Consider the following 14,301-nt stretch of genomic DNA (forward strand, 5'->3'; position numbering starts at 1 on the left):
GGCTTATGTCACTATGTAAAAAAGTATTTCATTTGTTAGTACCTGTTGCAAAATACAATAGAATAATCACTGCAAACCTTACACATGATTTGCGGTATATCTATCGCATTTCTTAAAATTAGAGGTTCCCCAATGCAATAGTTCAATTTAAGACCTGGAAGGGTCTCCTACTATTCAGCATGTTATGTTTGGCGGATGCAATCTAGAAGAGAACACAGACTACCTTTATTTGACAAGGAAACCACACTTTTGGGTTTGAAAATTAATTAGCTGATGTCGAATACCATAACATAATATGCATATTATTATTGAGACGCCAGTAGGAGAATGGAGGAAATCCAAATTTCATGAGCATTGGCTACAATAACAATGTACGTTTTATGACTTCAATTTAAGCTTAGAAATAATTATTTTTATTATGTATTATTCTTTTTTTTTTTTAAACGATTATTTTTATTATGTATTATTCTTTTTTTTTTTTAAACAAGTCACTATGTTTATCTCGAAACAAGCGGAACTTCATCGACTTAAATCGACTCTCCATCCTTTAAATTTGCTCCAAAAAAGAATTATCAAAATTTTTCTATATAAACCTTTTGATTACCCAACAAAATTAATTTTTCAGGAATTTGGCGTACCAAATCTAGAACAAATTTATAAACAAACATTGCTGATTTACTTCCATAAAAACCACAATAAATTTAAATTTGATCCCCATCAATACCATACGAGACAAAACTACAGTTTCTTTCTAAATACTCCCAAATGCCACACAACTGCTGGATTAAAACACAGTAGAAATTTTGGACCCAAAATATATAATACATTAATTAGAGCTTACCCTGAGCTAAGTACACTTAACACACATAGATTTAAGAAACAAATCAGATTAATTATTTAATTGTTTAAGCTAATTGAGTTAAAAATTCACTCTAATATTCATGTACTTTTGTATTTTCTATTTGTATATAGACCCTGTTATTACATGCTGTATGTATTTTACCACTTATTAATGTTATTGTGCTCAATGAACTCTCTTAATTTTGTGATATATTTTGTATAACTGATCTGAACTGTGCCCGAGCAAGAGCTTCTGCTCTTTCGGGCTGCAGTGCCTAATGTAGCTCAAGTGTATAGTATTAAATAAATATTATATTATATTATTATTCATCATGACCCTCACTAAATTTAATCTAAATTTTGTATGGTTTATTTTCACCAAATATTTGAAGTTGAATACATCATAAAATAAATCCTGAAAATGAGAGAAAATTCACAACAGTTTCTCAAATACTGGCGTACAAATCAAATGTGCAAGGTGTTCACATGAAACTGTTACAACAAATTATTGAGACACCATATCTGGATGTTAATCAGGAACTGTCAAAGTTTTCATGGCAATTTTGTTGGATTGTTGAAATGAGTTTACTGGTTGCAGATGTGAATTTTGGTGAAATCTGACAGCGAAGAAGATGTGAACACCTTAGGAGATGGGACAATGTGTATCCTGGTTTATCGAGACACGATCAGATACATAGGTGCAACATCATGTCCGGACCCAATATGGAAGAGAACCGCCATCACGGTCAACAAACCGGGAGTGGCACCAAGAATTTGTAGAGACTGGGAGTGTGTTGCAGCAAGTGGGCGACAAAGCGTAAGTGTGAAGGGAATTGAACGTGTGCAAGGTTTATTTGTTTCTGAAGAAATCCTTCCTCGCTGTCAATTCTAGCCAGCATGTCGATGGCAAATGCTGTGCGGCGTGGCTGAAGAGCTTGCACTAGCTGAACTTTGTACGTGTACAGCCTCAGGTTCTTGTAAAGGACTTTGTTAAACACGGAAAATTCAATTCCCTGGGGGCACTGTGAATGGACTTACTAGGATTTACTGATCGTGTCTCGATAAACCAGGATACACTTTGTGCCATCTCCTGAATTTTAGTAATCCAACAAAATTGACATAAAACCTGTGAAAGTTTCTGATTAACATGCAAAAAACCGCATCCAGTTACCATGTCTCAATAATTTGTTATTTATATCTGAAGTTGTTTAAGTTTTATGTGGCCACCCTGTATATCTGTATGAGCTCAGAATAAATAAGTAACATTCCTAACTAGTCGGTACATACTTTTAGTGAGCGATATTGAAAGTAATGGTAACATCAACTTTTTAACATTGCTATTTAATACAACAATAATAAACTTATATATTATAGCTTAATGTTCAACATTATAGACATTAGTTGGATACCGTACTTGTATTTATTCCGTTATTACTTTAATCTTTGACAACATTTATCACAGTATTATACAGAGTCTTTCATAAGTGACAAGTCTACCGAAAAATCAACTATTTTGGATAATTTTTTGAAATGATGTTCACCCTTACGAGGAAAAACCCTTCCCGGAGTATTACAGTCGATTTGAAAACAAACACCTCTCCCCCTGTCACCAGAGGAAGCTACTTATTCATGTGTAATGTTCATTTGATGCTAACTTAAAATGACCTGGAGAATGGCCATGTCTATACACATTGTTGTGATAGACTGGAATGGTAAAATGCCAAGCAGCCACTTAACGTTATTGCAGAAGAGAAAAATTGCTGCTTAGTTTGAACTTGGAAACAGTGTCGCTCAAATTAAGCGTTTATTCCGTAGACGAAGTGTTTCCAGGCAGGTGGATCGGTCGTACAGGTCCAATCTGTCGGCCTTCACGATCACCTGATTTCACTCTCCTGGACTTCTTTTTCTGGGGATTCATCAAGGATCGTGTCTATGCGACCAAGCCACGCACCATTCCTGAATTAGTGGAATGAATTGAACACATAATACAAATGGTTAAGCCCGACATACTCACCAGAGTCCATGAAGGTACATTGCTTACATTTGTGCATTCAGCAGAATGGAAGACATTTTGAAAATTGTACACCATAATTTGTCAACAATTGAAACTGTTTCTACATTTATGTGTTTTAATAAAGATTTAAAACACTAACCATTCTTTCGTTTAATAGCTCTGGCGGCAAGGGGAGGGTGTTTGTTTCCAAATCGACTGTTCGGCACCAGAAAGGGTTCTTTCTCGTGAAGATGAATATTATTAAAAAAATGATCGAAAATAGTTAATTTTTCGATAGACTCGTTACTTATGAAACACCCTGTATTTCGTTTAACTTACGGTAATTTCAACAACAAATGTTTACTATCAGTGGCATAATGAAGTTTATATAGGACAACTCACAAGACTCAGTCAGGACCTCTTAGAAAAACTCAGGGAACATTTTATCAAATCTTTTATGCTCCACCTCCCTTCCTGAAAGTTCCAATTCACAATGCGAAAGAGCTTGAAGTTTATACCACTGCTTACTACACACTTCAACATATGTATTGCCAATATTACCCAAAATTTCTGTATCAGTATCTTACGAGATAAACAATTTATATTTATTGTGTTAAATTTTACTATCACTACGGCAGAAAGAAGTTTAAGTGAGGCACACACATTCGTTTAAACACAGAGATTTATTATACAAGCATAAAAAATTGTCAGCGTCAATCACAAATTCAGCAATGGAAATGACTAATTTAACAAAGAATCCCATATTATGTGTTTGCGTAGGCTTTTCGCGGCTGGTGTACATGGTGTGTGGATAAGCTTCAGGGCTTCTACCGCGTTGTCTTGGTGTTCTTGGCTGATGTTTCGACCGCTGTGTTGTGGCCATCTTCAGAGCAGTTATCCAACAACTGCTCTGAAGATGGCCACAACACAGCAGTCGAAACGTCAGCCAAGAACACCAAGACAACGCGGTAGAAGCCCTGAAGCTTATCCACACACAATCCTATATTATGTTTGTACATTTGTTTCCACGAACCAGTTCATAGTTACTGCAGATAGATGGAATATAGTTCAATATATATGGCAGAGATAAAATGTATGTATTAGCTTTAATATTGTATTCTGTCTGACAGAGACTCCATTATCAGCTTCTGCTACTGTCCTGCCTTTCTTAAGGAAAGGCAATGTTATAATGTGCACAATTTGAGAGGTGGGGTGAAAGTGCTTCCACCTCCATTTGCATGCATTTCACACACGTGTTTGTAGAAACTTAAGATGTGCTACACTTCAAGAAGTGTATTCAATTTAATAAAAAAATAAAATATCACAGGCTAATAAATGCAAAAGAGTTGACTGCAGGCTCCATGTAAAATAAATCGCCTGTTGTAACCACCATCATATAGTACTCACCATGAACATCCAAGTGGAACCAGGTACCATTTACGACGCCTGGTGACCTATTGAGGAACACCACTTTACACACGTACCACCCCTGGTCGGACTCACGGATGTTGGTCAGGTTGAGGGAAGCGAGACCATAGGGGGAGTCCGGTGATACCCTGGACACGCGGCCCTCGTACCCGTCACCGCTATGTGTGGGGTAACTGTCGTACCAGATGTAGATCGGGATCTCCAGACCCTACAGAGCATCACCGGGACGGTCGCAAATTGCGCACCCGGTCCCAGGATAAGACAAGTCAAAAACATCACACATAACACAATCAATGCCCCCCAAGTGATACTTAAAATACACTGACAAACAATTATAGACATTGCTAATAGAGTGTGAGTGTGTGAAAGAGACCGAGCCCTATCTGAATGTTTTCCTTCTAGAGCAACAAAAAAAAAAAAAGTGGTGTTCCTCTGTAGTATGGTGATACTCACTTCCACTTGAATTTCCTTGGTGAATTGTCTTGAATGGTGATTATCTAGGGATGAAATTTATATGCATAACAAAATTAGAGTCGAGTATTATCATCATATATACATTTACTACAAGAATCTGCTCACTATCACAATTTTGCGCAGTTGTTCCTTGGATTTGATTCTGATTTGTCATGTGATCTGAATATATGCTAACAAAAAACATTCGGATAATAAAAAATGTAATTTATGAAATAAGGCATCGAAATCTTTGTGTACATAGGGAAATTCTAAGTTTAAACCGCTAAAATTCTCTTGGTGTAACTAAAAACGGGAATTTATGGACTAGACAAAGCCAGGAAATAAAAACACAAGAAGCATTATTTTAATACTGTTCATCCAAATATGCTTGTTTACTTGGAAGATCTTAGTTTCGACAATTTTAATTTCATTTATGTGCGCTAAAGTCTGTATTAATTAAGGGGAGTTGATTTCTAAGCCAAGAAAAAATTATGAAAATGTAACTACATTTAAGTTTTGTCATAGCTTAGGTTCTAATACTCTCAATTTTTTTTTGGGTTATATTTTATTTTTACTCTTTAAATATGTAATAGAAGTTGTAATGCATTCCTTTACTTCTTGGGATAATTAATAACATAATTAAGTTCATTAGATCTAATAATTACAATACATGGAGACATGCACTGGTACAATTTTCTCTTTTTCTACATTTCAGATTTCAAAGAAATTTTAATCACATGGACTTGAAAGTAGTAGAGGGCACTTTTACCAGAAGGAATAGGGTTGCTTTAAATATTATGGTCTTGGCGGCGTAATTGAGATTTTTTTTTTTCTCTCGTATAATGTTAAAATATTTTAATAAATCTGTTAAAGCATTATTATTATGTCCGGTAAGATGACCTGAAGAATTTCGTTAAGTCTAGCTCAGATAGTTTTTCAACAATGTATAAGTTACTAATAACTAGGAAAATGTGTTTCCAAAAACAACGTTTGAAGTTAAATATTCTATATTATTGGTCTTTATGGCGCCACGATATGAATAAGCACATTTACGGAACAGTAATATTCACGGAATATATATAAATTATCTTTAAAAACGTTCAGAATAGAACGATCTTTAATATAAACAGATAAAAACTGCAATTTTTGACCCTGTTAACGACCAACTCCCCTTAAAAATACAATAACAGTTTCCCGATAAACAAAAGTACACACAAGAAAAATAACAAACAAGAATTGTCATCACCACCATCATCATTATACAAAAAAAAAATGTGTTGAGCAGATAATGTATTGCCTCAACAACTTAAAAAAGGATACATAATAAATTCATTGCAAAAAATTTGCATCTTTTTGTGAGATAATGAATAATGCAAAATGTAACAAGGTACAAGAGCGAAAAATGAGTGATAATTTTCAGCATCACTAGGATTCTTATATCTTGCTTAAAATTTATTACTTGAGCATGCCAGGAATCTGACAAATGGTATGAGTAAGCACTGCAAGCTGAGAGAGAGGGTTTATTCACCAACCTGTGTACTAATTTTACAATTTGAAGTTAAATGGATCAAAATAAAACAGCCAATTATTAAGGAACGTGGATAGTATTCATCAAATTACTTCAAATCTCTACAGATAGGTCTAATATGTAAATATAAAAAGCTTTCACATGCACCAATGAGGTCGATTATCAAATGTATCCTACACATTACTGCTTTACTCTACTTCATCATATGCATCAGCATCCCTAGTAATCACCATTAAAAATACTCACCATGGACATCCAAATGAAACCAGGTACCATTTTTGGGGCCAGGATTTCTATTGAGGAACACCACTTTACATTCGTACCACCCCTGGTCCGATTCACGGATGTTGGTCAGGTTGAGGGAAGCGAGACCATAGGGGGAGTCCGGTGATACCCTGGACACACGGCCCTCGTACCCCTCACCGCTATGTGTGGGGTAACTGTCGTACCAGATGTAGATCGGGATCTCCAGGCCCTACAGAGCATCACGGGACGGATGCAAATCGCAGAACCGGTCCCAGGATGATATAAGTCAAACATATCACACATAACACAACCATCACCCCTTTTGTAAAGTCTGCATTTAAATGTGAAAACTGTGGCTTTATTGATAATCATGTAACATAACCCACTGTCTGAAAAGTATACAGGCAAGAATCTGCAAGGGAACTATAGGAATAACTTATTATTAAAAAAAGAAAACTGTGAAATTTAAATAATATATTGATACGCCTAAACGTCAAAACTTAACAAACTCTTTTTTATCTTGTTACATCATTATTTATTTATTTATTATTTATTTAAAACAATGACTCTCACAACATAAGAGTAAGATTATAAGTACAGTTTTATAAAAATATGGTTTTACAATTAAAATACATTTTAAATGTACAGTTATTAATGTTGTGGACATTGAAGTATGTAAGCATATTTTATAAATACAAAATATATACTTTCAGAGACAAGTGGCTGAAAAATATATCTGTACCTGTCAACTTTTAATATTATCTGTACGGGTATATTGATTTTTATCTAGTCTCTATTACACAATAAAGTGAGTAAAAAATATAGCATCTAATGCTGATATTAATTTTTAAGAATCTAATATGAGGAGAATATAAGTCTACGTTTTATTATTATTATTATTATTATTATTATTATTATTATTATTATTAACACTAATTATTATTGAAGTAGATACAAAATTAGTTTTTGGATGTAATAATGAAAATGCTGTTATTCAATTTGCTTCGAACTGGTGTTACACATGAATCCCATTTCATGATGGACAAAGGAAGCATTATGATAATTTGGATGGAAAGGAAGGTGCATGGATTAGATATAAATATAAAAAAGAGAAAACATATAAAAATTATTCGCGCAGACATGTAGACAAAAGATTTTAACGCTTCAATGATCTGCATACCGAAGAGAATAAACGTAGAATTTAAATTAAAAAAACAAATAATTTGTTAAAGAAACTAATGCCATTCGCTCAAATATGTTATCACACAATGAATAGTTGTTCATGAGGTGTGTGAACGTACAAGCAGAAAGTACTTCATGTTTATTTCAATGTTTCCTTTCTGTTCATGTTGAGATCATACAAAGTAGCCTACTAATAACATACCGGTAATTTTTTTAATCTCAAATCGCTGTTTTAGGGTAAATATAAGTTATATGATTGCTATTCCAGTCACTTCGTTTTTGTCTGCATTACTTCTTGTAATAAGCATAGGCCTACTGGTACTTAAAACTAATTACTGTAATATTTCCACAATGAAAGGGATATGTACTTACATAAGTCGATATAAATAGTATATATACAGATGTATATCAGATTGTGAGAGGACTAACTTTGAATGCAAACACTAACCAGCAGAACATTCATCTCCTACAGAAACGATCAACTAGCAAGCAATTTTTTGTTGACTTTGTGCTCAGATGTTAACGTTTAATTTGTGGTGATAAAGAGCATTTTTTTGTGATGTCTTTGTAATGAACTAATGATATAATAGTATTTGTTATACTTCAAGGCTTTACAATTATTGTAAAAAGTGAAATCTTCAGCAACTTTACAGACTTTCAGTTACAGATTTCCTAATGGTTCTATCAATGTAAATATGCATAGGCTTACTGCACTGGTACAAGAAAAGATAAAAAAAGTCAAATAACTAAATTCAAAATTGAATACAGAATGCCAGAATTTTTACATTAAAAATCATTCTCTTTTCCATGTCTATAGTTCTATGCACACAGAAAACGAACATTTCAAAAGAATTTTATAAAACATACTAGGTACATACAGGTACGGTATATTGTTTGATAATATGTAGGCCTAACCATTCGAAAATGTGTTTATATCAAAATAGTGAAACCGGTATATAAAAAGAAGCTTTCAGAAATAGGTACAGTACGTAACTGTGGATATAGCTATCTACATCGTTAGTAATTAATTAGGGCAATATTAACTTAAATCTTCATTGTTGGATACATACTTTTAACACTTGTATAATTACTGATTAACTTTATAACTTCTATATTGTGTTAACATTAGAAAATCACCTGGCTGACTAGTTTCGAAGTGGTAATCTTCATTGTCCAAAACCTAGTGAAGGTCCCGCACCAGCGAATAGGGATTATAAAGAATGGACACTGAGCAAATTTTCCTGTGTTTTGTTTCTCTGTGCGCCAGCGGTTAGTTCCACTTTCAAGCGCTAGAGGTAGTGTAATCGAGCATACGCTAAGATAATAATTGAGAATAGAGTTGAGACACAGGATCCAAACATCGCCTACCTTATTGCATAATCCAGCAACGCTTTGCTTCAAATAAATTCAAGTTAATAGCTTTTCCTTATTTCTCAGTGACAAACTAGTTGTAATAATAATATTTTATATTTCCGATATAATACATTATATTATAAAATAATATAATACATTATCAAATTAATTATCGAATTCGTTTAATATTTGTATATAATATAATATAGGTATATGGTTTTACTTCTCGTAAGAGATTTGTTTTTCCATTTTCAGCGCTATCAAATCATTACATATTTTAATTGTTGTTGGGGTCAACGTCTCAACTCTCATTATAAAGGAACTCTAGAGTCTAGACATTACAGTTAATGACGGATTTATTATTTTATGGATCCAATTTATTTTATTTGAGTACATAATGTACCTAGATGTATTAATTGTATGTGTTATATTTCCGCTGTGTCGACTGCTAGCTGGTGTGATGTCAGTGCCAACTCTAGGGAGAAAGCAGAATCTCACGCTTTAGCTGGCTTGAAGGTCATTGAAATCAGTCCAGCTACGTCAAAGGTACCGACGCAAAGTGTTCATTCTTTATAATCCCTATTCGCTGTCCCGCACTATCTTCTGATTTCCTGTTGTAGTAGGGTGTGTTCATTATTGTGTCGAAAAGGGTATTTGTTTTGAAATTCAGTTGAGTGTCCAGGATGTGCTGGGGGTGTGTTTTTATATGTTTGTAAATTTCATATTGTTCTAGAGTGTCAAGTTCCTGATTTTTTTTGGCTGGATGTGTAGTATTTTCATGTCAGTGTCTATGTTGCTATAGTTGTGATGTGTTCTGCGTAGGTTGAATTGTTGTGTGGTTTGGTTATGGCTGTGGTATGTTCCTTGTAACGTGTTTGAAATGATCTTCCAGTCTATCCAATGTAGAAGTTGTTGCAACTTTTTATTTATTTATTTTTATTTTATTGGGTTATTTTACGACGCTCTATCAACATCTAGGTTATTTAGCGTCTGAAAGAAATGAAAGTGATAATGCTGGTGAAATGAGTCCGGGGTCCAGCACCGAAAGCTACCCAGCATTTGCTCGTATTGGTTGAGAGAAAACCCCGGAAAAAACCTCAACCAGGTAACTTACCCCAACCGGGATTCGAACCCGGGCCACCTGGTTTCGTGGCCAGACGCGCTGACCATTACTCCACAGGTGTGGACTCGTTGCAACTATAGCATGATAGTTTGTATATGACTGTTGAGTTGTATTTATTTGTGTGTCCTGTCTGTGTGTTAAGATGTTTTTGTAGTGTGTTCTATTGTATTTGTGTTGAGTTTTCTTCTTTGTGTTTAGTCTTTCTTATGATATTGGGGTCATATCCATTTTCCTGTGCTATGTATTTGATAGTGTGTATTCCTTCCTTATAGTCTTGTTGGCTCATAGGAATGTTGATGAGTCTGTATATCATGGATCGAAACTAGTAAGTCAGGTAATTTTATAATGTTAACCGAGTAAAGAAATTATAAAGTTAATCAGTGATAAAAATAACATGATAAAAATTAATGTTCAAGTAGTTAATTATGGTTGGAATGAGAGTGCATTCAAGCAAAGGACCAAGATGACCTGAATACAGAAGCTCACATTACTGTGTTTATAAATTAAAAATAAAAAATGAAATGACTCGCACGGCAAGGTGTAACATATAATACACGGATTAATTAAATAAATTAATTTAACACAAATGAAATATGAAGAAACAGAGTATCAACTTGGAAAATTAAGGTTCAGTGTTACTGTTGTACTCCTCCAGCCTTCATCATTCAAATATTTTACATTCTCAATTTTTTTATTGAAAATTGATTTCAAATGGCTTTAAAATCGCTTGCAGACCAAAAAGTTAGTCATTATTTTTTATATAATCCTAATGAACAATTTCACAAACGAGCAAAATACCACATAAAAGTGTAATTTACTTTTCAAAAACAAAAGAATTGAAATCAATAAACATTCATCGTTATCTGCACGTAATGGGAAATAATGCGTCGGGAAGGACCTACACATGTGGAGAAATCAAGGTTATGTAGTGGAGGCAATTTCTTATGAAGGGCCCATGTTTAATGTGAAGTACTTCCTGCTTTTATTATTTCTATTTTGTTTGTGAACCATATATACAAGGCAAGAAATTGATAGTTTATTCATTTATTGGAAAACACGGCAGCTCATAATACTTTCATATCTCAAACAAGTAAAGAAAATTAGGAGGAAAGAACATGGAAAAATGCAATTAATACTCTAGTTTTCCAGTCCCCCAATCCCTTAAAGTATCATTCTCTTAGCATGAGTATTTCATGCAACATAGACATATATGTGGGCTATGCAAGTGCATCATATTGAGCACATGCTAGATTGGAACACCGAGCACTTCACATATTTTTAGAAAGACAGGGTTAATAATATTCTATATTGAAAAGCAAATTTTATCGGTACATTCCCAATATCACTTCAGACTATGATCTTCGAAAGGGAACAGCAAATGCAGTCATAGTGCAATAGGCTTCTAATTGAAAAAAAAAAGGGGGGGGGGGTCTTGAGCTAAGTTTTAGACAGGAAGCTACATTTCCACTGTAAATACGTCTTTCTCTAAAATTTTGTTGAATTATGTGGGATTGGGAAATTCCTTTACTGCTTTTTATTTATCTTCAAAATATATGCAGATTGGAATTCAGATGAGTTCCATTGCTTTATAAACGAGAATTGAATCAAAATATTAATTATTCATAGCATGTACATTTTCCTCCTGTTCCATTAAAGGGTGGCTGCCAATAAATGAGAACATGTTCATCCACAAACCAGATAAACCATTATTACTAATTGCCGCTACATGCTTTGTGGAAGAACATACTGTATGTCAAATAAAGACGAAACTAATTTGCAGTTGTCATTTTTCCACGAGTGGCAGAAATGTTTAATGCAAGGGATATAAGCGAAACTACCATAAACACATGCACGCAATGCCAAACTAAAAGTACATGTTATTTCAACGCCATATTCTTCGGAGATAAGACACCTGAGGGTACAGTCATGTGTTCAAATGATTTACTCCACTATGTTAGCCAATCTATTCAACTTTTAAGTAATCAGAGCCAATTATTATTACACAGCTAATAGGTTATCTTCTTACTCTAGAGGTATTTTATATTTTGAACAAGAACAAACTAACGCAGAAATTAGGATTGTCCTGCTTACATCACTGTACCTTACTAAGAGCCCTCTATACCTTGTCTACACAAGCATAGCTAGCAATGAACAGCAACATGAAATGTTAATACATAAACAAATATAATGAAAGAAGGGAGCAAAGGATGTTCAATTCCACCAACCGTTAAAAATGTATAACAATACAATTCCCTACAAAAAAAAAAAACAAACTTACCGGCACACTTATAATTAATGCTTTTACAGATATTTTATCGCTTTGCTCCTATCTAAAAATGAACATTAGCTTTCGTACTTATCCTAATATTAAAGAAAAAATTATTATTACGTGCACCACATTTGCATTATAAACCTATACATTGTCTAACAAGTCACTTCCTCTTCCCCATTTTCAAACACGAAAGCAAATATTCATTACATATAATATGCTCGAATGTGCAGCAACAGGAACAGAGAGCCAACATTTTGTTAAACTATTAGACGTGCAGATAGGCCAATGAAAATAAATAAAACCAGTTGGAAAATGCTGTACCATGCAAAAACACACTTGGAAAAAAAAAAATGCAAATATACTTTGATAAGGTAACAACCCAAAGCACCTCTACAGCCACAGAGATAGAGAGAGACAGAGATATGAGATGGGGTGGCGAGGGGGAACGGGGGGGTTTATTCATAATTAGAACATCCGGTATTCAGATATAAAGAATACCCACATTACACTGCCACGAAGAGAGAACAGTATGCAGAATACGTTGTATTTTGCCCAATGTATAATCAGTATTTCCAGAGTAACGAGAGTTAACCTAGAAATATTGACCAAGATATAACACGTTACATTGGGAACTGGACACTTAACTACAGGAAACTAATTCAACATATTTCTCACATACCGTTACTGAAAGTTTATAATCCATGGGTAATACAAGTAAAAAATAAATAATAAATGATTAGCACGAGAATTAAGAATATTTCTGTGACTATATATGAAAATACCTTATAAAATAAAAAACAGAAGGTTGTAAGAGTTTCATTAGATAACATCTTCACGTCATACTTGTCATTACTTATTCATAATCTATTAACGGCAATATGTATTTCGCCGAATTGAAATATTTCTGTACAATCCAAACATAAAACACGAAACAATGACAACAATTTTAAAGAAATCAGTTCTCCTCTAAAGTGAAGATTTTTGTTACTCATCTTACAAAATAAGCTACCTGCATATTTATGCTAAAAGGTATAAGATTAAATGAAATTTATGCTTCAAGTTTTACTCTGTCTTTACAAATTTCTTTTGCTTCTCACTTAACAATAAAGAGAAAATTTAATTCCATTTCCTCAATTGACGTATGATTCATATTCATAAAAATATAGCCTACTTATACTTAAATGCAAAACATAAAAAAATAAAAGCTGCATTCAATTTAGTTTAAAATAAAATATCAACAATAAACTAAAACTACCTCTTATAGTACTTAAAACGTTACGTCTGCACCTAAGCAAAACTTAACATTTTCGTATCTCCCTCCAAGACAATTTCATGAAAAATTTTAATATCAATGACTGCAGAATTGTCTTTCAAGATATGTGCGTACCATATTAATTTTTTACCCATTATATTGTATTTTCGTGTGTATTCTTTCAATCTTTGCTATGTAGACAATATTTCCTTTTCGTCGGGGGATGCTCCACTAAAAATGACAACTTTTTCCCAAATAATTTTTTTCAACCAAATTTTATGAGCATGTTTACTATGTAAAGGACTAACAAAATCCAAATTTTGAATTCCCAAATGTTTTTCGGGTTTTTATTTTTATTTCTTTTAGAAATACAGTATTTTCAAACACAAGTTTTTAATAGAAGATTTCAATTTTTAAGTTTCCTTTTATTTTTATTACATTCACAAGACATAGAGGAACATTTCTATGCTCATTTTATTAAATATCTCATTTATTCACGTCATATTTTTTTATTTTGAAAATGTTATTTTTTTATTAATAAAATAAAGTAGCAGTATTTCTTACAAAATAAATGCATAGAAACTAGAGATGAACAACGATCGAGAAAGCAAGATTAACAGCGCCCGCAAAG

At 33.5% G+C, this 14,301-nt stretch overlaps 1 protein-coding gene across 10 annotated transcripts in view; it reads right to left on the minus strand.

The window, feature by feature from the left end:
* Window positions 1-14,301, minus strand: part of tutl (immunoglobulin superfamily member turtle) — a 985,149-nt gene that overhangs the window by 115,492 nt on the left and 855,356 nt on the right. For 5 of the 10 annotated variants that reach the window (XM_069819241.1, XM_069819246.1, XM_069819237.1 and 2 more), the window contains one exon: window positions 4,241-4,469. The exons of 3 other annotated variants lie outside the window; for them this stretch is intronic. In XM_069819241.1, coding sequence (XP_069675342.1) covers window positions 4,241-4,469 — 229 coding nt within the window. Of the gene's footprint in view, window positions 1-4,240; window positions 4,470-6,488; window positions 6,718-14,301 lie in introns of all 10 variants that reach the window. 2 more of the 10 variants (XM_069819243.1, XM_069819239.1) reach the window with 1 other exon arrangement.

The sequence above is a fragment of the Periplaneta americana genome, chromosome 2 (genome assembly GCF_040183065.1).
Source record: "Periplaneta americana isolate PAMFEO1 chromosome 2, P.americana_PAMFEO1_priV1, whole genome shotgun sequence".
In the NCBI taxonomy this organism is placed as follows: domain Eukaryota; kingdom Metazoa; phylum Arthropoda; class Insecta; order Blattodea; family Blattidae; genus Periplaneta; species Periplaneta americana.